Source organism: Paramisgurnus dabryanus, chromosome 20 (assembly GCF_030506205.2).
Source record: "Paramisgurnus dabryanus chromosome 20, PD_genome_1.1, whole genome shotgun sequence".
In the NCBI taxonomy this organism is placed as follows: Eukaryota; Metazoa; Chordata; class Actinopteri; order Cypriniformes; family Cobitidae; genus Paramisgurnus; species Paramisgurnus dabryanus.
The window spans coordinates 22,879,080-22,904,866 of NC_133356.1; the positions used below are offsets into that span (position 1 = coordinate 22,879,080).

Sequence of the window (25,787 nt, forward strand, 5' to 3'; positions counted from 1 at the left end):
CCTCTGTCAAGTCTCTGTCAATAAAACTGCATTGTTGCTGAGAAAATCAACACATATGTGTGTTATACTGTTCTGTATTTAGATATTTAGTTCATTGCTAGGACCTACATACACAGTTGGCATTAACTATGACTCTTTATTTTAATGGCAGTCATAAAATGACTGGTTTCTTGAAATATTATTATTGTAAAATTATTCTTGTAAAAAAGACCTTATTATTCATTGTATAATGTAACGTGTGAATATTTTCTCTGCTGTCATTACTTTCACACACTGTAGGCTATGCCATTTATGCCTCCAAACCTGTTAATAATGTTCATGTTAAGTATGATGAAGATTGTACTTAAATATTTTTAAATACATACTTTATCTTTCCCAGTAGTACTTGTTTCAGTGTAGGTTAAGGGAATTTGAAGTGTTGTTTGTACACTTCTTACATGCAGCAGGCTTTCAAGAAAATAGTCAGAAAAAATATTTGACGAGAACAGCACTAAAACACAGTTCCTTTAATCAGTTAATAAATGATTTTAGTAAATATACTCAAATCATCTTGTCTCTTGCATAGTTCAGTTTTGTGCATTAGCCTACTTTGACCCATGTTAATGGGGAATAATACTTCCCCTTCCAAAATGCCTCCTCCACAACCTGTATAAATTATACAATTAATTTAAAGGGAAAATAATAACAAGAATTTAATAAATGATAATATATTGTATAAATATAAACACATTTGTATTTAAGAGCTTCTGTAACCTCTAAAAATTAAAGGCACATAAGAACCATTCGGTTGATTGTTCTTAAACAAACCATTTCTTTCTTACCCCTTTTAGTCTAAACATTTCTTTAGCCACTTGAACCTTTTTGTACATCATTCTGTAGGCTACTTAAAGGTTATTTGTGGAACCAAACAGCCTGGCAAACATTTTAGGAACCTTTAAAAATATTAAAATTACTTAAGTGTAAGCACACAAAAATCTACACTTGTCATAGCGGTGTTACAAATGTTATTGAGAAATCCATGTAGTGTATTTGTTCAATGAATATGTCATCCAATTCAGGCAAGGAGCAGCTGACAGCTGCATCTGCAATATCCTCAGTATATTGCAAACTGCAAGTCAAGTATTTAAAATTGGATGATGTGATGCTTATATTTTGTGTTCCTCTGCTTATTTCGCAATTCTCACCCGTGTCTAATAAGAAAATCCTGAGATGCATCCCAAAGTGAACATTTTATTTATACACAGTTTCTTTGCAGAGATGCTTAGGAGTACACCAAAAGTCAATTGAACATCTCAGATTATAAGAGGCATCAGAGAAAAAGAAACATCACAACCTCCAGTGGACACTCGGTTAACTACACCCTCCACATCTCATCAAACAGCAGCTCAAAGAGCTTGAAAAATTTTGGTGCTACCGAATATGCAAGATTTACTTAAGATGTTCTAATTTTGATTATATGACAGGAATCCACTGACATTTAATTTCATTTAATTGAATCCACTGCTTACCATAATTTGTAAGTAAAACTTTTGCAACTCTTTCTTTAAAACAAATTCTTCAAATACATTAAAATAAACAACTTTAGACCTTTAAAAAAGAAATAAGTGTAGTATAGTAAACACAAGTTTTTATTTGGAAGTTCCAGAGTTTGTACTACATAAAATGTAGCTTTGATTATCAATTTCACCATTAAAATCATACAAATATTCTTCTACACTCATTCTTATAGACACATTCCATGATAACATTCAGCCAAGGGCACTTGAACATATCTCCTCACTAGGCTGCAGGCTGTGTGTGTATGAGCATTTTGTATAAACTGGCATAGCAACCAACACAAACGTATCACACCCCATCAGTTTAAACCTAGAAAACTATTAATCTCTAAAATTCTGCAAAAGCCTGGCCTTCACATCTATTGCTTTGTTACTACTGACCTTTAGAAATAGAAACCTGGGCTAAATAACAAAATGTTATGTACACAACCAGCATAACAACAAAGGTTGCATTTAAAGCAAACAAGCAAACAATGAACAGAACTTCAGAAACAAACTATATATTTAAAACAAACAAAACAATAAATATTTGCATTAAAACAACATACTCTTTGTAAACTTTTAAGTTAAGCGTTAATAAACGAACATTCATAAACGTACGAATCTCTCAGTAGTCTGTGACAAACTTAAGGTTGCATGGGTGGCAGAACACATTTTAAGTGCTTCTCATCACAGATATATATCATTGATAAATGTTGAGTTTCCTAGCAGGGCTATCAGAGATTAAGTAGCACATGAACACTGTGTTTAGAGGACTATTATTCTGTGCATGTGTTTTCCACTGTGTACTTTCTAAGCGGATGAGAAAGAACAACTGTAAAAGTGCTGTGACATATGCCTCTATCACATACAGTATCTACACATAATAGTGCTACTTTGTACAGTGACAACACTGATAGTGGCAACATCAGAATATCATTACAGAAACATTGACTGGCCAGAGCCAACGCTGTATTGGGAATACTGTAACATTAACTTAGAGCATTGGTTATCATTCTCTCTTTTACTATTACAGACTCGCAATTTGTTCTTTTCTATACTTAACAGTCTTGGCAAAGTTATACTTTAAACACTTCATCGCCTTTGTATTGTAATATGATGTGCAATCTAATTAAAGTGATGACTTCAGCGACAACAGAATAGAGGAAATACTGTATGATAAGGCAGCGTTTGGCATTTGTCCAAGGGGCATATATGCAATGAATACAGTATATATCCCATTCATCACACCTGAAAGCACTGGCAGCGATGTGCGTGCATTGGCTCGAGCAAGGACATGGGAGAGGAAGGACACTGACCCACAAAACTGGAGCTAGAAGGTCAGTTAGTGTGAGCTTCTGCTCCTAAGCTCTTAAGTAAAGTGCGGAAGACATTTAGGGAGGCACAAGCAGATTTGAAACTGGCTGATTCTGCGCTTTAAAGATCTTACTCTGGCTTTCTTTCATCAACCAGCTGAGCATAACACGTCAAAATGTGATGGAAAAACATAAGATAAGTCAATGTTTTTCTTCGTGCATCTCTAACCATTCGCTCTGACTTTGGAAGACTTCTTTCCTTTAGACCGACAGGTGATTTTGGTACATAGCTGGACTGTGATGTGTCTAAATAATTTGTTGGTACACAGTGTTTATCAGCTAACAAGTACGGCAGAAGAGAGTGACAATCTTTAACCATCAACGCATACCTGCTAAACCTAACCATCAACTAACACCAGCTGTAACTCTAACTTAATATGGTTGCTGTAGCAGTGCAGGGTTGTGACGTCCGCCCAGGATTCGTGGAGCGTATCTTTTATCATTTCATCCTGGAGCGGACTTGCAGCAGCATAGGCGTCTGCTCCATTATGCGTACAAGCAGTGTGTCGATGTAGTCCTCTAGATCTCTGATGACAACTTTCATCTTCTTGAGCTCCATCTCGCGCTTCTCCAGCAGCGTCCCTCTCCTCTCAAACTCCTCTCTCTCCCGCTTGAGCTCAGTATCTCTCTGGATCAATAAATTGACCAGCTCGCTGTGATTTAGATGATAGTATGACCCACCTCCCTCCACTAGCAGCTAGAAAGAAAGAACAACAAGCATTAAGAAAATAATTACTAGCAAAATTATTGTCTTTAAAATCGACTTCCTTTATAGCAGCAGTGGGAAACCCTGGGTCCTGGAGGGCCACTATCCTGCAGAGTTTAGTCCCAACCCTAACCAAACACACCTGAATTTAATTTCCAAGTAATCCTGAAGACTTGAATTAGATTTTCAGATGTGTTTAATTAGGGTTGGAACTAAACTCTGCAGGACAGTGGCCCTCCAGGACCAGGGTTCCCCACCCCTGGTTTATAGGGTACCTAATTGTACACAACAACAACAATTGTGCCTAAAACGATTTTGCGTGCACAAAAATTACAAAAATGTTGTTTTATGCATAATAACCCAGTAGTTGAAGATGTTACTTTGTAAAGAAACACTACACATATGCGCACATACACATTCTTCTACAGAGCGACTACTGCAAACAATCAAGATGGCAAAAACACCAAGGAGTTTTGTTTGGATGTGCTTGGTTTATCACTAAAAGTGACCCTGAGCTAAAAAGCAACAAAATTTAGTAAACTTTGCTGGAGAAACGATAATAAATTCAGTATCGAGTAGAACAAACACAGTCCTGTCCCATTTTTGTTACAGTACTCTCGTATGCCTGTATACTGAAAGCGTAACATGCATGCGCATGACGTCACGGTTTTCACAGATTCCCCATTTTGGTTGTTTAAATCAGTGTTTCCCAAACTGTGTTTCTGGAACCGTTATTGGATAGCAAGAAAATTGTATATATATATGCCTTCATAACTAAAAAATACAGCTAAGGAGCAAAATAAAACATGAAAACATAACAATAAACATGTTTTGACAAAAATATTTAAATTCATTATTTTGTTAGGAAGTGTTTAATTTAGATTTTTATTTTAAATTTTTCATATATATATATATATATATATATTTTCATATATATATATATATATTTTCATATATATATATATATATATATATATATATATATATATATATATATATATATATATATATATATATATATATATATATATATATATATATATATATATATATAAAATAATAACTATGCAAAATACTATTGATAAAAAAAATTAAAAATGGGTGAAATTTAAAGTAAGAAGTTAAACATGCAAATTTACTCAGGGGGTACTTAAAGTAAATCATTTAGGCACAGGTGCTGACCAAAAAGTTTGAAAACCCCTGGTATACCTGGAAATGACCATTACTTTACTTACTTTAAAACCGGTTTTCAGTAGTTTGTGTTCAGAAGTTTCAGGATCCCAAAAAACGCCACTTTAGTGTTAACAAACAGCCACAAAATGTTTCCTATATTTAGTTGAAAACGTGGCCTTATAGTCATTTTTTACCTTCTTGTCAGCTTCTTGGTCCGAATGATGGCTTCGTCCTGAGTGGATGGTGGATTTAAGCTTGTCCAGTACTGAGCGACCCTCAGATTTTTTGTCATCAGGGGGTGTCAATGGCTTCACCGGATGTGGACTAAAAGACATAGAAACTAAGATTAGAGAAGGGAAAACATGGGAGAGATCAGATGAGAATCATAACACCATCACCACAGCACACCATTTACAGTTTTCCATAAAAGCCCTTGGACAAGAAGACATTCCCAAGAAGTTACCATCAGTAGTCAGTCAACAACCCCACCTTAGATTAGATGCAGTAAAGGACAACAGAGCCAACAAATGTGCAGGAAACAACGAAGCCCCAAAGACAAAGGAACTGAAATATATCAATGCAATCTTCCTATGGACCTCATACACTTCTGGTTTACTTGGTTAAGACCCGTTAATTGAAGCGAGGCTTCCCACCTCCCTATTGTGCGATCCACAAGAGCGTGAGGGTGTGACTGTCCATGGAGAAATCATGCTGCCTTCACCACAAACAAATTAACACAATAGAGAAGATGTGGAAAGAAAGAGAGTCCCGTGAAAGTGAACCACACTGATCTGTGTATATAATAAAAAGTCCCAGAAGACACCTTGCCCAACTATGCAACACCATTTTAAGGATATTTTGAAACACACTATACCACAGGCCAACCCAATCCTTGCAAAAACAGGAAATCTGTTGTTACTGAAACTCTCAGTTTTGTAGCAATATGCACCGATCACATCAGTTTACATTGGCCCTGCCTGTCCATATGCTTAAGACAACAAATCAATTTGTTGGGTGAAGCGGTGACATTTCAGTAATGACAGATTTCAAAAGCCACATAAGAAGGATTTTACAGTGCTCTTTAAAAAACAGATTAGACCAGATCTGCCCATCATGAGACTGCCCTTCACCATTTCAACTTCCCATGTCACACACAACAAATGCATTTAAAACCTCACCTGCTTTGAAGATTGGTCGTCTGTGTTTTCTCCAGGAGAAAATGATTATTTGAAGCAGTAAATGCTGGATCTGGCCATAACTCCTCTGCGGTGGGGGGAATTATGGGAAAGGGAAATTGCTCGGGCCACGCATTACTGCCCACCGCTACTTGCGGTGTCGAGGAAGCTACAGGTGAAAGGTCAAACACAGATGATGGAAAGTAAGGGCTATGATTATCTGTTGAAGCCAGTGTCTGAGGGTCAAAGGCAGATGGATGTTGCTGAGATAAAGGAGGCCAGTTAACAGAGAATAAATCAGGTGTCACAGCTGGTGTTACATGCATTTTATTTAGACTCTCTGCTGGTTTAATGTGCGATTCAAGGCCATTGCGTGTCTCTGCAGATTCGGGGCGTGTGACAGGACAAGTGTTGTGCTGGGGAACAAAAATGTTCTGCAGATTCAAATCTGTTATAACCAGGTCCTGAGTGATGCTAGATGTTTGCTCGGATGCAGTATTTGATACACAAACATTCGGATCGGTAAAATCTATGAAATGCAATTTTACCTCGGATTCACGCCTAGCTGATTGCTCGCTGTGTAAAGTATTTAGTTCAAATGGAGAAGTTTCACAGTTATCTATCAGACATGTTTCAGTTTTTAAGGGTGCGAGCTGTGCTTCAAGTTCTGCTATCAGATCCTGTGAGATATCCATTTTTGGCATCATATCTTTTGGTGAGGCATTCTGAGGAATGTCCACTGAAGGTTCGCAGTTATTCAGCAGAACATCTCCATTTTTCGGCAAGGCTTTCTGAGGTTTTAAATGTTCGACTGTAACCTGATTTGGCTCACAATCATTTATAGAGGTGTCATTCTTAGGCATGATATCTGGGACTGCGATATGGTTTGGCAAAGGTCCAAATTGGGAAGCGTCTTCCCCAGATTGATCACGCTCCGGCATTGCATCCTGAGTAAGCTCTAGGGAGGGGGATATTGAATCCCGCTGAGATACGCAAGTGAGGTACTGTTCAGAATCTGCACTTTTGTCCATGGTGTGAAAGAGCACACTTCCTGAGTCTGGAATAAATAAATCTTCACTGGTCTCCAATTTAACTCCAATGTTGGGATTAAAATGTCCTACGGGGACTGCCTGTCCATTAGACTGTTTCACTTCCTGTCCTCCATCAATGTTAGACAGTACGTCGTCTGTTAAAACGTCCTTGGATGGACTATTTGGAAATTCACAGGCTTTCTGTTCATCCACATTTATATTATCAAATACTGCTTTTGAAAGTGCTGGGGAGGAAGGGATATCATTTAGATTCCCCAGAACAGAGATTTCCTTTTCTTCAATTTCCAAAAGGCCATCTTTTGATTCATTTTGAGTCTTTGTGTTCGTAACTGCACCTGAATTATCGTCATTCTTCATCGGTACTAGCAAAGCTGCTGACATTGGGGAACTAAGTGCTGATGAAATGTGGATTCCTGAAGGCTCAGTGAAGTCAATAAGTGAGGCATTTGATTCCAAAAACCCTTCATTCGAATGGTTTATATTATTTGGAATAATGTCGCTCTTTGGAGACTGACAAGGATCAATAGGCTGGTGGTCTAATTCTCTGCTTGTGGAATCAGATGTCACTTTGGATTGCTCCTCGGTGTCACCAGAGCTGACGTCTGTAGAGCATGGTACAGGATCCTCCACAGATTTCATATCTTTAGGAAACTCTACATCTTTTGATACTTCAGGAGTTACACCAGCATCTTCTGATAACTCACTGGTGATTAGTTTAGTGGAAAAAAATTCTGCTTCTCCTAATGAAGGTTGTGTGACAGATGATTGAGCATTTGGAGAGGTCAGGCGAATCTCAGGATGGTCTTCAGTGGCCGTGTGAGCGTTCTGTGAGACATGTGGCAGCACAGGATAAGGTCGTGCGAGTGCATTGAGTTCGGAAAACTCCAAACTGGAATTTTCAGGTAAAGAGATTTCAGATACATCAGGAGCAAATCCTGGGAAGCCAAACACCTCGGGACCGGTGAGATCAGGCATGTTAGAGTTAGAATTACCTTCACTTCCTGAAACTTGAGGTGTGTGAGCAGGAGTTTCCTTAGACATCTCTCCAGTTGAAGTACCTGCTGAAGCAGTTTTCTCTAAATAGGTCAGGTCCTTAGTATCCAGCATAGTTAAACTATCCAAATCACCTGAGGGCTCTTGATTATTCGGTTTCATAAGGACAGTAGGGGTTGTAACAAAATTCTCTGTTTCATTGACCTTCTCTGAAGACTTCAATCTGTCCTCAGCAAACATTCCAAAGTCATCTTCATCCGTCTGTGTCTCCAAGTTAGAAATAAAAGAATCAATCGGGACATTTTCTTTGGATATCCCTGAGTGTCCATTTATGTCAATCCTTAGCAAATCAGGGGTAAGATTACCATCAAACCAGGATGAAGTCGACTCAGACTGAAAGTGGACCGAGCTAGAGAGAGTGGGGACAGCAGGAGTTAAAGGAATATCAGAAGGAAACTCCTGGAAGAACAGATCCTGCTCTACAGGTGGGAAAAGGGGATTGGCTTCAGAAAAGGGTGGGGGTATAGCGTGTTTGTCATCCATGTTCTGTGAAGGGTCACTGAAGGTAAAGGGTGCAATGGGACAATGGTAATCTGATTTAGGAGACACCAGCGTGCTGTGAAAGCAAGGTATATACAGTGCACACCATTAGTGACTGTGGCTTCCATTAAAACTTAATAATGTAAGAAATACCAATGGCCAAGAGCAATAACTAGTGACCTTCACCACATAAAATACAAAACACCCTAGGCAGGACCGTCTAATGTTGCACAGCATTGAATACAAGCACTACATGTACACTATGCACTGTTAAAGAGATCATTTAGAGTTAGATAATTTATACATTTAAAATATATAAAGAACACAAAAGAAGATATTTGATAAATAATGGTAAGAACACAGTTGGCGGTACCCATTGACTTTATAGTATGTGTTTATCCTACTACATTGAACAATTTGGGTACCATCACCTGTATGCTTATTATCATTTATCAAAATAGCTTCTTTTGTGTTCATCAATATAAAGAAACTCATACAGGTTTAGAACAACATGAAGGTGAGGAAAAGATGACAGAATTTTCATTTTTGGGTTAACTATCCCTTAAAAAACACCTTTTCAGCAGGAAACCTCTAAATGGAGGCCATTATAAAGATATATGTCTGGCTCCAAAGAACAACTGCTGTTGTGGTAGAAAAATCCTTCACTTAATATTTTTTATTGGAAATTCATTTGCATTCTATGCAAATATTTGAGGTATACAACCAGAACTCATAAGCTCAGGTACTTTTCCACAATTCTGCTACCGAATTGTAGCAGACATTTGACAATGTTTCACAACAAATTTATTGTTGTATCCAATGCATGCAGCAGTACCTTGCAATGTTGTAAGCAAAAGAAAAATATTTGTGAAACAGCGTCTGACTACAGCTGCTCTACAGTGAGGGAGAGAAGCAAAATTGCTGAGTTTGAAAAGGTCATAACAATCACCCAACCATATCATAAAGGGATATAAAAGGGTAAAATAAAGAGAGAGAGAGAAGCCCAAAGTCTAGGCCCACATAGGTAAGTTCTTACATAAACAAATAAAAATTTTGCCCCAAGCTATCAAAACATGAGAGCATGTGATTGGTTGGGGTATTTGACATGTTCCAGTGAGTGAACTTCAATGAAATTTCTACGAAATCATTTCAAGTGGATGTCATTAGGTTAATGAAAAACATGCTAGAAGCCAAAGTTTAGGCAAAGATTAACAATAGTTGCGAGCTAAATTGCTTTGTAAACGGTGATTTTCAAAAGAAAATTGGTTTTATGTTAGGTGAAAGCCCAATCTGTAAAGGTTATTAGCTATAAAAGCCCTATTCAGACAGGACTAGTTTTACCCTGAGGATATTAGGTTAAACATAGAATATTTTAATACTAATCCTTTATCGCAAACAATTCTGTATTACTTCATTTTAAAATAAGCACCTACTTTGTTTTCGCCTAAATTCTGTAATTCTAAATGTATCCCCTTTAGATAGAAATGAAATGCCCGTTATGGCAACGTCTGTAATTTTTCTAAGCCTCTCATTGTGCTTCCTGCACATTTAACATGGTCTTGCACACTTTCTTCTTGGGGTCAGTTGACATTGGCTTAACTAGGGATGCACCGATACCGATACTGGTATCGGGTATCTGCCTCGATATCACATTTTCTAAAGTACTCGTACTCTTTAAAAGTCCACCGATACCTGGAATCGATACCACGGTCTGAGAAATGTCTATGTTTGAGCGGCGTGTAAGGGGTTAATGCCTCTTGTGTTGTCCAAAGAGGCAGAGTTTACAACAAACTGGAAAACTAGTCCCTTGTTTTTTTGTTAAATTATATGACTAAAGCTGTTACCTGTAAATTTAAATCATGTTTTTTTATTTAGTACTCGGTATCGGCAAGTACTGAAATGCAAGTACTCGTACTCGTATTCCAAAAAAGTGGTATCGGTGCATCCCTAGGTTTAACTTATAGAACTCTCTTCTATATGTTACATTATCACTACGCTCGCTAGTACAGTTTAATCTTAGCTGCTGTACTCTGCTTCTTATGTTGTCCATCGTCCAGTTAATGTAAAATTCAAGGACTTTTCGAGGACTTTACAGGCCCAATAGCCTCAAATTCAAGGACTTAAGGTGGGGACCATTTCAAGTGAGAGCAAGGTTACATCGTGTTACCTTTTAAGATACATTGTTACAGTTCCCTTTCGAGGGAACTCGTGCTGCGTCACTGCGGTGACACTTTGGGGACGCTTCCAGGGGTAAGTGCGTCTGAATTTGTATATTAAATTCAACCAATGATGAGGCTTAACGAAAAAGGAAGTATATCGCTATCTGAAATATTGACAAAGACGGCGTTACAGGGATGCAGGAAGTATGGCAAGGGAGACGCAGCGTCTCGTTCCCTTCTCAGGGAACAACAGTTACAAACGTAACCAGAGACATTTTCATGTGTCAAACACAACTATGCAAAAAAGCATTTTGGTATGAATCAACATTCGCATACAGAAGATATAAGCATTTAAAGTTTATATGAACTCACCTATTATACGATGCTGTGCATTTCTATGGTGAAGCCATTATAAGACTGCCATAGAAGCAGTCATGAAGTTTATTTTTATAGTCTTTCTTATAATATGCATTGGTATCCTATATGAACACAAATTTAAACTCATTAAAGAATTTGAGTACAGTCTACATAAGCATTGTAAGTAAAGTGAACTGGTGTAAACAAGTAGTAGTAAACCGAACTATATCTGCAAATATAATTATTACGTTTTTCTTGTTATTTTGACTTAAAATCTCCTCAAGTTGCATTTACTAATGAAGCATGATGCAAAAAGGGTGCATACATATTTTTAGTAAATCCAACACATCATTTTAACAGTGTACAATTTAGGATCTTTTTTAAGGGTACAGTCCAAGTGACATCTTTTACCTATATTTCTGACAATGTAAAAAGAAAAATAAATCAATAAGAACCGTTTAAACATAGACTGCTCAAAACAGCCATCTCCCTGTAATGTTATAAATATACATGCATTATACATGTATTCACACGTGTGGGCTTTTGTAATGCTCACATCCATCTAGACACTCCTACCAGTACCAACTCCCAACTACAGAGATCTGTCCAAAACAATACATCACATGCCATACATGCAATATTAAGTTTAACGCCATTCTGAAAACGAATCCTTTCTGAATAGTGCTTTAGTCTATTAAGAAACAATTCATGGGTAAACGATAACTTTATAAGCATAGATTACACTCTTTCAGGTCTATACATGTGCATTTGTATGTGAGCATGCATGTGTGCATATTTTTGTTGCTGAAGCACAAAGACTTTTTGACGCTTTTCAAAAACCCTAACCAAGGCTTAAAAACCCACTATCAAGAGAGTGTGATTTTTGTGACGCACCAAACATAAAATGTTTACCCAACAATGAACAGCATACACACCTACAACAGAGACAAAAATGCAGTGATACTGGTTCAGGTCACTGACAGGACTAAATTAAAAGACTTCTCCCATTCATTGTTAAAACAAACACTGTCCTCACATCTGTCTCCCACAGCTAAAAATAACACTAGCCGACTAAAATGGAGAAATCATATCTTAAACTTGTTTTATGGAAGAACATTAGTGAGTTAGAGAGAGAGAGAGAGAGATTTAGTTTAAGAAAGAGAAGACATAACCCATGAGTTCAGGTTTCCAGGCAGCACCTCCCACTGCAATGCAGATGCTGAAACTAGATCTACCGTACAATCTCACAGTGCTCACACTTATCGAACCACAAATACACACAAACAAATACGGTCTGCTTCTATTCAATATTTACACACATAAATGTCATCAAATGCACAAACATGTTTTTAATACCTGGGTTTACTGTGCGCGTCCTTGGAGCTGAACCATCCTTTGTGTTTGCCTTCGACAAGTTGTTGAGCATGTTCTGCTTCCTCTTTGCTTCTGATTGGTCCTTTCCCAGGAGACTCACCTTTCCCATGTGAGAACAGGCCCTTCCTCTTTTTACTTTGAGTCTCTCTCTCTCCAACAGGTTTTACTGTTTCCATCACAGACTCATTTGTAACTCTCCCAGCAGACTCTAATGCTGCTACGATGGCGGCTTTCTCCTCCTCTCCGGGTTTATCGAAAGACCAGCGGCGTCCATCAGCGGGACCGCCGTTTTGCCTTTCTTCAACACGGGGGGAGAGGTTTTGCAAGGAACGGGAAAGGTTAGAGCCCTTCGGAATCAGCCCGAGAGCTGAAAGCTGGGGCTCAGGCCTTGGCTTTGACGCAGTTTTGGAAAGCTTGATCTCAGTACTAGTTTGGGATTTTGGCTCTGTCGGTTGGGTTTTCTTGGGCTGAGCTGGCAGCTCGACCGCTTGTGGTTGACCTGACTGAGTTTCTGGTTTGGTTGACTCTAGTTTAGGTTGCTGTAGTATGATGGATGGCGGGTGATGAGTAAGAGGGGACGTTTCCACTGGATTCCCGTTGAGACACACTGAAGGAAGCAGAATCAGGGTGTCTTTTTCGGACGACATAGGATGAGGCACTGGTAGGCTGAAGTCACACATCTCATTAGTATACATATGTCTGACAGGAGAAACCTGCGGTGAGGGAGCCACTGTGTGATCTGTAAAGGAAAGCAATTTTATTATTTCTTAAAAGCAATGTTACAACAATAGATAAAAGTGTGTAAGCAGCGCCGTGTCCAGATGGTTGGTCCATGGTACCCACATCCCTTAAAATTGCATTGTCTCTTCAGGTGCCACTCTAAGATTTATCTCACACCTTAGCTTATAATTTTATTCTGTTTCTAAATACAGCATACAAATTTCTTGTGTTGTCTGGCTGTATGGCTAATAAAGAGATTGATTAATAATTATTTATGGTGACTATACTATTGCAAAAGCAGCAAATCTAATGGTGGCCTTGTGGCCTAAGCCTTTAGCACAATACTGTTTTTTAATATATAAATGTGTTTAATCATGTTATCAATAAAGAATAATATTATTATTTATTATTATTATTATTATTATTATCATTATTATTATCATCATCATCAAGGAAATACCTTTATGTTTAATTTAATCTTGAATGAGTGTGCACCCCACATGGATAACCAAAGTCAAGAAGTCTGGACACGCCACTGTGTAGGGCAATATGCCCCATTTTGAGATCGGCCTATCGTCAGCCTGTGAGATCGACGATACACGATAGTATCGGGGTGCGGGGCAGTAGTTTACTCATTTATTAATTTTTTACTCATTTATGACAAGTCACTCGATTGGTGGACAAAAAATTTACTAATTTACTCTAAGAGCAACACTGTCATGACTGCCGTCATTAAAACCCAGGCGCTCTAAAATATCCTGCGTGCAAGGGAGTGGGAACAACACTATCGCTGGTTTTAACCCTTTGCACGCTAACAACCTCTCCAGTGCAAGGAAATGTTAGAGCCACGCGTATTACAAGCTCATGTGTGAGGAAGAGTCCGAATCATGCTCATTACAAGTTCAGATGCTAGAAGGAGTCCATGCCACGCGCATTCAGGTCCAAGCAAGAGTCAAAGACTCTTATGCTTCATTCACACTAGCCGAGAATGTTAAGTCAATGTAAAGACACGTTTACGTGGGTCTGGAGGTCTTGTGGCGCGAATGAGGCTTTAGTGCGTCTAGTTCGCGCGAATGACGTGAATTTAGCGTTGCCGCGGGACGCGCGCGAGTTGAAAAATCTGAACTTTGGCGGAAAATCACACCGCGTTAACTAATCAGGAGCTTGCTCTAGTAGTGACGTGATTACAGGAAGTGAGCGCAGAAGCCCCTCCCATGATGCGAATTTTCATGTGAATATCTCAAATGACTAGAATTTCACATGCGAATGAAGCGGGTAAACTCAAAATGTTCAAGTGTCCAAGTCCAACTACGCGCAAATACCGCGTTTTTGCCTCCTCTACCGCGTCTGGTGTGAACATACGGTTACAATCTCTCTCGTGCAAAGTGAAGCCCACAAACCCTCTCATGTGAGGAAACGCATACAACATGCATGTTAATGTAAAATTATGATGATAATAATAATAACCATCGTCAACTATCATCATGAAAGACTGCTATTGGCGACTATTATCTATCAGCACAACCCTAGTTTGCAAGCAAAAGCGTGTGCACACCTGGACTGTCTGCAGTCAGGTTACTGCTATTACTTGGAGAATTGGACAGATCTGAAACAACAACACTGATGCCTGCTGTCGGGCTGAGGCTGCCACCCCGCGATGAAGACTCGCTGCTCTCGGAGCCCAGTGATGTGCTGGATCGCGTGTCTGAGGACTTCCTCAACTTCCCACGTAGGAAAAAACTTCTCATCTTACTCCTCCGGGCCTCCCCACCTTCATCATCCTCATAGTCTTCCTCACCGCCCCCATCGCTCGGCAAACGCCCCCGCACCCGAACCAGTGATCCGTATCCCCCGGCGACGATGGCCGAAGAAGAATCTTCTTCGTTGGACCGCTTCTTAACTCGTATGCGTTCTCTGAGCTTGTCAAAAGCAGACAGAGGTTTGTCCTTCATGGACAGGTCATACATACTGGCCGTTAAGTTGTGTCGGGTGAACTGCACGTTCAGCTGAAGCTCGCCGCGTTCCTTCTCCTTCTTTCCGGTTTTAGAATGCAGCCGGTACCACCTATGAACAATGAGTAAAGGAAAACTGTATTAAACATATACCAAAATTCAACTAAGACACAATCTAGATTTAAGTAAGAATAAACATAGTTTGCTCCAAGACATTATGGCACATTAAAATGCTTATTTTGTTTACAGACAAGGTAGCATTTGTGGTTACGATGAGGACTTCTGGAAGTCAATCTGAAGCACGAATTCTTGATTTATTGCTCTGATGCTTCATGGTTACTTTAACTGTGTCCTCAGCATGTATACGGTATTCATACATACAGTACTGTCATACTTAAACAAAAATACTACACCTAAACTTAATATCTGAACATAGATGGCAATGCAAATTGGCCCACTGAAAAAAATGAATGGAGATAGGCCACCAAATACCCCAATTTTTCCAGTAAACAGTCATATAAACCACACATGTACGCAAATGCTAATGCTGACAAAGCTGGGACAAGGAGGTCAGCTCTGTTCCATCAGCATTATTGCTTTGCTTGACACTACACACGCACACTTTTCTCTATCGGTGGGGACTTTCCATTGCCTTTGAGAGTATATTGAGCTAAATTTATTATCTATCCCCTAACCTTCACAGAAGCCTTGCAGTATTTTCCTGGTTTCAAACAGACAACATCATTTACCATTTCTATTTTCTCGTGCATGAGGACTACTGACCAGATCCCACAATGTAGACAAAGCATGGCAAACACATATGGCATATTTACATTAGAAACCCAATTAAAACAGCCCTTTGACAACACATTAAAAACAATTAACAGATGAGCAGACCCACCCACACATAAATGTAACCCATTAGTTATAGTAAATTAGCACATTTACTAATAAACCCAGTATTTGGCATAACTCCTACTGTATATGCATGCATGCCGTTATTGTAGTGTCACACTGAAATAACTCTAGAATATGTCGATTAATACTGTAATTAATATCTCCTTGCAATATGCAGAGAAAACTGTAATTAAACCTTTATATATTTAAGCCACAAAAGAGTAAACACTGTAGCACTATCAATAATGCTCTTATTGCTGTTTGTTCAAGCATCTGACATCACCTCAAAATAGCAACATTGGTTGCACTAATAGCAAGAGTTTGGTCATGCCCAATAGCAGTTAGAGGAGTGTTCGGCAAAACCTGTTTGAAGAAACTCATTATTTCTGCTATTATGTTAGGTGCCACCATGCATGGAAAGTAAAACATTTAAAGGTGCCAAAGAATGCATTGAAATAATATGTTAACTTGTTCTCTGATATCTACATAGATGGTATGTGGCTTTATTAAGTGCAAATATTATCCAGAGATGGTTTTACATGTCCATTTACAACCCTAGGATTTGCCCTTAGAATGAAATGGTCTATTATTACCGAAAGGGTCATGAATAATAATGTTGAGCTCTGCTCTGATTGGCTGCTTGTCAGAGCAGCTCCTTCAGTAGCTCTTTGTGCGTGTAAACAGACCTTATGTTTGAGCCTGTACTAGACGAAGATACGGTTTTTTTGAAGAATATTCAATTGTTTGGAGATTGTTAATGTACATTTCAGAGTGGTAAGGTTTTTTTAGTATGGGCCTGCAAAACGTAACATTACGTTAGCATATAACATTAACTAGCATATAGCGCCAACTCACCAGTCACAACTTTGTTTTTAGCATTGTAACAACATAGTAATTCATTTAATGTGTAATTTAATGTAGTGGTGTACTTTTCGACTGTTATGTCACAGTCTGTTTTATGCTAAGATTTTCCTGTTTTCAGTCTTTTGCATGCACAAGGTTTACATAAGGAGGAAATAATCGCTTATTAGGCACACAATATGTTATAACCATGAACTAGATAGCTCGTTTTATTCATCTATGTCTAGGTAAATAGAGTTTTACATTCTACGGCACTAGGGATGCACCGATACCGATACTGGTATCTGCCTCGATACCACATTTTCTAAAGTACTCGTACTCGTTAAAAGTCCCCCGATACCAGGGATCGATACCACGGTCTGAGAAATGTCTATGTTTGAGTGGCGTGTAAGGGGTCAATGCCTCTTGTGTTGTCCAAAGAGGCAGAGTTTACAACAAACTGAAAAAAAATAGTTGAGTTGCACTGTGACAATTTTTTGTATAATTATTTATTCTGTAATATGTTGCATACAACATGCTTTTAATTTTAAATAAATGTTCTTATTCCAAACTAGTCCCTTGTTTTTTTTTTGTTAAATTATATGATTAAAGCAGTTTACCTGTAAATTTAAAGCATGTTTTTTTTTATTAAGTACTTGGTATCGGTATCGGCAAGTACTGAAATGCAAGTACTCGTATTCCAAAAAAGTGGTATCGATACCTTTAATCTCCAAAAACATACCACAATTTTATCTATGTCCCATTATGATGCACTTTATAAAAATACAACAAGCGGGCACATGCACGCGGTCACATGGATTTATGGGAGGAAATGGAGTGGCATGTTGGATCTAAAAGAACCACACATTACGATTCCAAAGCAGATTAAACAAAGTCAGTGCATCTAGCAAACAGAAATATTTACAGATACAAATATATCAACTTTGTGATCTCAAAGATAAATTATCAGAGACACCAGCATCATCACAATCGCTGTAGGAAATCAAGCATTCGTCTTCCAGGTCAGACATCTTTAGACCTCTGTGACACGCTTTCTTCAAACATAAAGATAATTCACACTTTCTATCAATCTAATGTCACTTCATTCCTCAAATTGCTCATTTATCACCTCAAATACAAACTCTTGTCAACTATGTTTTGTTTTTATGTTATTTTTTCTGTCTGCATACTCTCATTCACTATAGTCAAATTGCAGTAGCTAAATATTTTGTCATAGTTGCTTGAGGTGTTATATGCAGGTAAAGTACCTGTGGTGGCTGAGGCACAGATTTGAACTGTGTCTTCTTTGATGAGCTTCAACTTAAAAAACTATTAGTCAGCAAGTCTTTGGCCACACTCCCACTCTTTGTTTTCCTTGTAGCGTGTCTTATGGTAACAAAACACAAAACCAATGAACCCAAACACCCACTAGTTCCAGTTTTGATATAAATAACACAGACTCTGCACTACATTCATTTCATCTCCTTATCTGAGGTGAGCAGCAGAGTTCCGCTCAGTGTGCATCTTTATTAATCAGCATTCAGTTTTAATGGTGAACTTTCACAGCTGGACATTGACTAATGCTGGTAAGGAGGAAACACTTTGGTTTACTAGATCAGGAGCTTTTGGTTTTTAGATAAAATACACAAATGTTTCAATCATGAAGCACATTGCATCTCATTGCTTTGTCATATCATGGTAATTTGCCAACCCACACACCAACTCACAGTATAAGATGATTCATCTGTCATCTAACGTACACACCCCACCTACACAAACCAGGGGACATACCAACATGCAATCTGGAAAACACCAAGTACCAAGAAGTGAGCAACATATTCAGTAAAATATCAAACCCTCAACTTTACGGTGTTAAATAAGAGTAGAGATCTGCACCCAACCTCAGTCATACAGGCCCCAAAAACTCACGTTCTGAGCTGGGTTTAGGTTGTTTTCATATTGTGGGTATGCATGGGTCTCAGAATTGTAATTAACCTGTCTGCCACTCCATAGACCCACCAGTGGGTCCAATATTGTATCATGAAATTTATTTTATTTTTTTAATCTTTAGGTTTAAGAGCACAAAACTAGACTTACCAATGTGATTTCTTTTAAAAGCTTAGACCCTCAATTTATCTACCAGTCCAAGGAACGTTTATGCATTTAATTTATTTATTTCACTTTTTTTTTAAATTAAGCTACCTGTACTACTGTAAATATTTTATTTTTTATTAATATTAAAACATGGCTGTGAATCTGCACACACACACTCCATCTTTGAGTCAGAGCCTGTGAGATATGTACTTGCATCTATTTACTGCAAGAAATTATAGAGAGCAAGGGATTTAGGGGTCTAGACTGGTCTTGACAGTACCAGTCAGGTCAGATCCCAAAGTTCTTCAGTTGGATGACAGTCCTCTATTTGAAAGACACACAACTAGTGCTCCGCAATTAATCGTTTTTGAATTCAAACAATTACAAAAACAAGATAATCAGGGTAATTGTGCAATTAAAATATAAATTGCGTGCTATGTGTTTGTAAGGCACTGCTTTCACAGGTGTACCCTATTGCAACACTAACTTAAGAAAAGGCTAAATAAATGCATGTTTTCAAAGTCATTGAGCAATTGTGTTAAATAATCGTGATTATGATTTTTACCAAAATAGTCTTGATTATGCCCATAATCGAGCAGCCCTAACACAACCTGAGGAATATGCAAGCCTCTCTCATTATAGTGTACAGTTAGAGAATAACTTTCACTGTACATGATCTTTACTTGACCTATTTAAATGTTGACAAGAGGGGCTGAGCGGGAAATCCGGCTTGTGCATTAATTTATCTATGAAGAGACTAAATATAATACAATATTTAGGGCCTTAATATAAAACTTCTTATGTACTGGTCCAGTGAAGGAAGTGTGCATATCCTGTGAATCATTATCTGTTAATATCAGCTGTTGCTCTATAGTGTTAGAGCTAAACCCACAGATAATCTATAATAAAAATAGCATATATGCACAGACACTTTACACAGTTTTAGATTAATCTTAGGGTGTTTTCACACCTAGCTTGTTTGAGCACTCCAAATGCTCTTGGAGCAGTTCAGGGTGTAGGCTATATGTGAACAAACCAAGTGATCTCAGAACGCCCTAAAAGAACCCAAAAGCGGACTGTACTCAGACCATGTACGGAGGTGGTCGGAGTATGGTTTGCTTTTGGGTTCTTTGTGGTTCGATTTCTTTCTGACATGTGAACGAGGTCCCAGTCATTTTGACATGTGTCAAAATCAACTGCTGCACAGAAGGCTGGGGTCTGAGATCTTATGAAGTTGTGATGTTAACATGAAAAAGTCTGAGATCCTTGGGTCCCCTTTTGAGCCCACTATATTGTGAACACCAAAAGCACTGAGGTCAACTTCCTTTATTTTATTTACTGGTTCACTTTAATTGAATTGGGTTTGGCTCTTACAAAATGAAGTATGTGAAAACATCCTTAAGACACTACCTGCCATTTTTTCATTCTTTCAAATGCTACAGTGAAGGGTTGAATCTACTTTTGTTGCCTTAGGATGAATGCAAAATGATTACAGTTTGATTTAGTAGGTGGCTTGTGAAGATGTTTTGCTATATTAAGTCACAGAAATCCATGTTATCAAGTACAACACAAAGATACAGTAGTACTTCTGAAAAACAGTATTTAATGTAATTTTTAGTTATTTTTTCCTGATTACTTGTTTTAGATAGTGAATGATACACAAGAATTTCACATTCAATCTTGTTTGCAATATTCTGGTTTGTTATGGAGCATCCTGTGAGGTAGACAGTAAAGGACATTACGGGTAAGGTGCACTGATCCACCAGAAAGACCAAACATGACTCTGGGCATCCTTCTGCTTGTGCATTAACTTGGCAGAGCAAAGCTGTCATCTTCATTAAATTTCACATGGACCAGACAAAAATACAGCAACAATTCCCTATACTCCTTCAGACGAGTCTCACTTTAAAGAGGGCGTGACTGCAGAGGAACAGATTGCAGCACTCTGAGCAAGACATCAGACAGCACTAACAGCACATATAAATCATCACTCATATAACTCACTATCTGACTTCTCCAGCATGCCTTTTCTTAGCCACAATAAACAAACCTGCCGCGTAAAACTGATGCATGCATGATAAACAAACACAACAGTCAAAGTAGAAAAAGACAAACATACACAACAGTCAAAGAAAAAGACAAACATACTGATTTTTCTTGCATATCCGTTCCTGGAAGGCTTTATCCAGTTGTATAACAGCTTGGCCAAGGAAGACATCCAGTCCTATGAGAGCTCGGTGCATAACGGTGAGGGTCAGGTCTCCACTACCGGGCGGGTACGCATCTCGCCCTCCCTCCTCCAGTATACCCGGCTGCAGCTCAAACGAGCACTCTTCACCCCATTCGGGGTCCGTGGTCTTCTCCATCACGCACGTGGAGTATTTCTCTTTGCCCAGCTGGATGATGGTGTAAACGTCGCTGGTACCGTGTTTGCCCTTCGCGCGGAGCCCTCGGGCCCGCAGCACGGTTACCTGCACGTGCGTTGGCACCCATCGCTGCTCCTCGTCGCCTCTTACCAATGACATCGCCGCGGATGCACCACACAGAGAGAATGCCGGTAACGGGAGGAGTCGGTCAAATCCGCGCGATCCCCCGGTAGAGCGCCGCGTTGAACCGCCAGCCTATCCTCGTGGCTCAGGGCAAAACATTATAGCATTCTGCGCGCGTGAGTATTACGGGCCGCCCACTTTTAAGTATGTGATGTGTGTTTGCTAGATGTGCTCTCGACGTTTGTCCCGGTCGGCGGACAGGTTTCCCTCTGCAGCGGTGTAGCGACCAACAGTACGTCACTGCTTTATCCTCTCCGCAGGACGAGGAAGTGACTAGCCCCCGGTACCCGGACTACAGGCAGCATACAGCAACTATCTTGATCCAAATTACTGAGATTAATAACCTCATTACTTTCAATTATAATAAAGATAATTCAATTATAAAAACAGGGGTGAGGTACTGGGGCTATGCTGCATTATAATAACAATATTATGATTACATAATATTGCAGATGTAAGGTGTGTTTAACTTAATGCGGGGCTGCGCAGACAGATCAGCTTGTGACATCAAAGGACCGCGAGAGCGATTCCGGAGCGCAGCTTTTGATTCACTCTCGCGGAACCCGGATGTCATCAGTATGCGCAGCGCCGCATCTATTCGAACACACCTACAGATGCGCGAGGTTTTAACAGGGAGATGTTATGAACTTGTGACAGGGCAGATTTTTTTTAATAACTAGACTAAACCGTTTAGACCCTCAATGTACGGTGGTGTACAAGTACGAAGTCTTGTAGCCTAAGCGTTTTTTTCTTTCTTTGTTAATTTATTTATTATCAACGCTGGCTTGTTGACTGTGTAAAAATTGTATACTTTTGTTTAATTGCATGTTTCTCATTGTATTGTTGTTGTATTGCAAAAAAAATCAGCTCGACCTGATTTTGCCAATGAGTGATGTTCCACCAACTTAGATTGTTTGAAAACTATCTCTACCCCAAATGTGATCAGACCCAACCAGAGAAATACAGGTGCTGTAAACTTTCCATAACTGTAAACTTATCCCTCAAATCTGATTGGTTGATTGGAAGTTGTCCCAGATTCAACAATAAAGTATCCCCTATTTGACAATATCAGGAAGGCCTGTCTTATTTATTGGTTGTTTCCTGTTCAATGGTAATTTATTGCTTAACAGACCCTCTGAAAATAGGCTACTTATGAAATTGGTTAATGGTTTTGTCAAGGAGAAGTGCTATCACAATATTAAATTACTCCCCCAAAAAGTAACTAATTGCATTACTTAGTTACTTTTCATGGAAAGTAATACTTACATTACTTTTAAGTTACTTATGCATCCTTTTTCTTACTTGGCTGGGGTTTGATCGTTTAGGCCTTGCATGTGTTTTTATGACTGAGAAAAATTTTAAGCTCTGACCTGCCATCTCCGTTTCTGACTCAACGGTTCCTGCTCAGCGCGCACCCAAAGAGTGCATTATTTTCAGCTTAATTTAGTACATTGTTATTTTTTATCTAATTAATTAAACTGAAAAGTAACTTGTATTACTTTTTTTTTAAAGTAACTCAAATATTAATGTGCATTTATAAAGTAATGCATAACTACTCGTTACTTCAGAAAAGTAATATTTTTACGTAATGCACATACTTGTAATTCTTTACCCACAACACTCGAAGTTACTCTGGGTTGGACACAGACATGAACCTTGTTAGCATCAACATTTAGATAAAACTTTATAGTTTAATTGTATAAAGAAAATGTGGTTTGAACATGAAAATGGAAATATATTTAATAATTGCTTAGCTTATTATCTTTCATCAGATGGCACCACTCAACAGGACACTGAAAATGAATTTGGACGTAATTCCATATAAACCTTACAAAATTCATAACAGCAGAAGATAAAACATGTACTTACAAGACTGAAAATGTCTTATATTCAGTCTCATAAATCACCTGTTCTTTGTTATGAAATATTTTTGAATTTCACAAATTGGGCTGGACAATTTTACACAAAATTCTGTTCAGTCAAATGCTAAAAATATAAGAAAACCACAATTAAGTTTTTTTATTTTGAGGTCAGTAAATTACGTGAATCTTTATTCAGAGTACTTTCTGTATATTTTTTGTAGTGTGTATTGCTGTATATTTTAAATTCTATTTATTGCATATCTGTACTTTTTTTTGTACTCTTTGCATTTTTGTTTAGTTTGTTATGCTTGGCTGCTCATGCAAACCAATTTCCCCAGAGGGATTAATAAAGTACCTATTTATCAATCAATCATCTCTCTGTCATATGTCCCCTATGATCTGAGATATTTAAGCAAGGGTTTTGAAGAGATGTTAATCAGGTCAGTCATGCACTGAAAGCCCTTTGACACATGAAGTCTACATTAAAATAGCATCCCTAATCTCACATGTGGGGAGTGGTCTGACAAATAAACCACAACTTACTTCCTTTTTTTCTCCCTCCCTTTATGTGACTTTTTGTTGTGGGAGCCCCTGCAGGACTTTATCTGAAACTACAGTGTCAGGTGTCAATAAAGCCTAGCTCAAAGCTTGAGCAACGAATATGAACTCAGATGAATTAAAGCTTCCAATTAATTTAGTCTTCATTACAAAAGATAATAAAAAACAAAAGTTTACAAAGAAATTAAAAACACTTTCATACTACATTGTCAATAATCTCATAATCCCAGTTTTCTCAGTGATGATATTAATTGACAAATTAAAAAAAAGAATAAGTTTCCCCGCTAATGACTACGTCGTTCTTCAGACCTAATTAACTGTCTATTCTTAGATGTACAATGTCAATGACAGTTTTATTAGCTTCTCATTATCTGCACTTTACATCAGAAGCTGAAGCCAACTGTATCTATATCTCATTCCATAAGCCACAATACATCCCTCACAGGTACTCTCCCAACATTCAACAAACACACACTACACATTTAAGCACACGTGCTAGTGGAGACACAATAGTGCAGCTGACATTCACTGTTATTTGGGCCAAGAAAAACATCACACACACACACACACACACACACACACACACACACACACACACACACACACAAATCTGGAAAGGGTTCACTTCCAGCACCAAAGTGCAAATAGCCCACTTACAGTCTAAACTGAGTAATTAGATCCTTAATCAGGGATCAGGAGCACAGAGTGGCACTATAATGAAATTCCTTACTCTTCTAAACATACTCTTACATACACAACCCAATTCAATCTTCTACCCAACACTGTGCTCTGAACAGCTGTGACTGACACTCAGCCTGTCACTCAAACTTGCATACACACCCAGGGCAAAAATATTTTTATATCCAATAAAATGTATCCAAAAATATTTAATATATATAAATGCAATTACCTGAGAATGGGAATTACTGTTTAATAAGTCAGAAATAAAATATTTTTTCTTTATGTTAAAACAGCTAAGGTGGATATTAAGGTAATGGAAAAGTTCAGAAAAGCGTAAAGATTAGAAAGTGAAGGTCTGTGTGTCTTATTATATTGTTGGTTCCGTCATTTATTTATGGCTTGGTGGTGTGTTGGGAAACTTTATTTTTGAAATCCCTAAGCGAGACGATTAATAATGTTCAGTGTAGAATCCTGGTCAGACGGATCTTATCCTGTCAAAACAGCTCATAAGATTATAGACGCGCCTCGTGGCCATAATAGTCTGGCGTCTGTATAGTGAATGAGCGCACACTTGTTTGACGCAGCTGGCTGCACGCTGTGCTTTTCTGTGTTGTGGGGCTTATTCACGGTGTCGACTTACAAACCAGAGGCATCAAGGTTTTCTTTGAGCGGTTTAACTCGTTTTACAATTCAATTATCCGCTAAACTGCGCGCGGAAGCATCTTGTGGGAACAAGCGTCACTTGACAACCTCTTGTGTCAATCATCCCCTAAAGAGAGAAACCAAATTAACACAAAAAGCGATCAGATTACCCATGGCATTACCAAATGCAACAGCACATTTCAAAATTATTATTTTTAAAACAATAAATTATTTTCATCAGAATCTCTTAAATTGAGAAATGTAAAATAATTTTTTATTGATTCATTATCCTGTGCAAGGGATCCATTATCTAAAAACTTAACTTGTGTCACATCTTTATATGCCATTAGCCTTGTTACAACGTCTTATTCAGTCCCAGGCGCATATCAAGACAATAAATCTGAATGCATTAAATATCCAGACATGTTTCAGCATTTACAGAGAGGATGTATTGCCCTCATCTGGTAAGATCTGGTTCAGTAATAAAACTGCACATTTGTTAATCTCAGGGTAGACCGGGTAGGAAGCAAATTACCAATTTTTTTGTTTATT

At 38.4% G+C, this 25,787-nt stretch overlaps 1 protein-coding gene across 3 annotated transcripts; it reads right to left on the minus strand.

Annotated features, from left to right (window-relative positions):
* Window positions 1–1,256: 1,256 nt before the first annotated feature.
* Window positions 1,257–22,963, minus strand: rab11fip5a (RAB11 family interacting protein 5a (class I)). 3 transcript variants are annotated; one of them, XM_065297110.2, is made up of 6 exons: window positions 21,092–22,963; window positions 15,130–15,224; window positions 12,423–13,179; window positions 5,969–8,626; window positions 4,985–5,114; window positions 1,257–3,608 (listed from the first exon to the last, which is right to left on the minus strand). In XM_065297110.2, the coding sequence occupies exons 1-6, from the start codon at window positions 21,466–21,468 to the stop codon at window positions 3,351–3,353; spliced, it is 4,275 nt and encodes a 1,424-aa protein (XP_065153182.1). In that variant the 5' UTR covers window positions 21,469–22,963; the 3' UTR covers window positions 1,257–3,350. The 3 variants fall into 3 exon arrangements, with proteins under 3 accessions (XP_065153182.1, XP_065153181.1, XP_065153180.1); XM_065297109.2 differs by having other exon boundaries at window positions 14,749–15,224; XM_065297108.2 differs by having other exon boundaries at window positions 14,716–15,224.
* Between the last annotated feature and the right edge of the window lie 2,824 nt (window positions 22,964–25,787).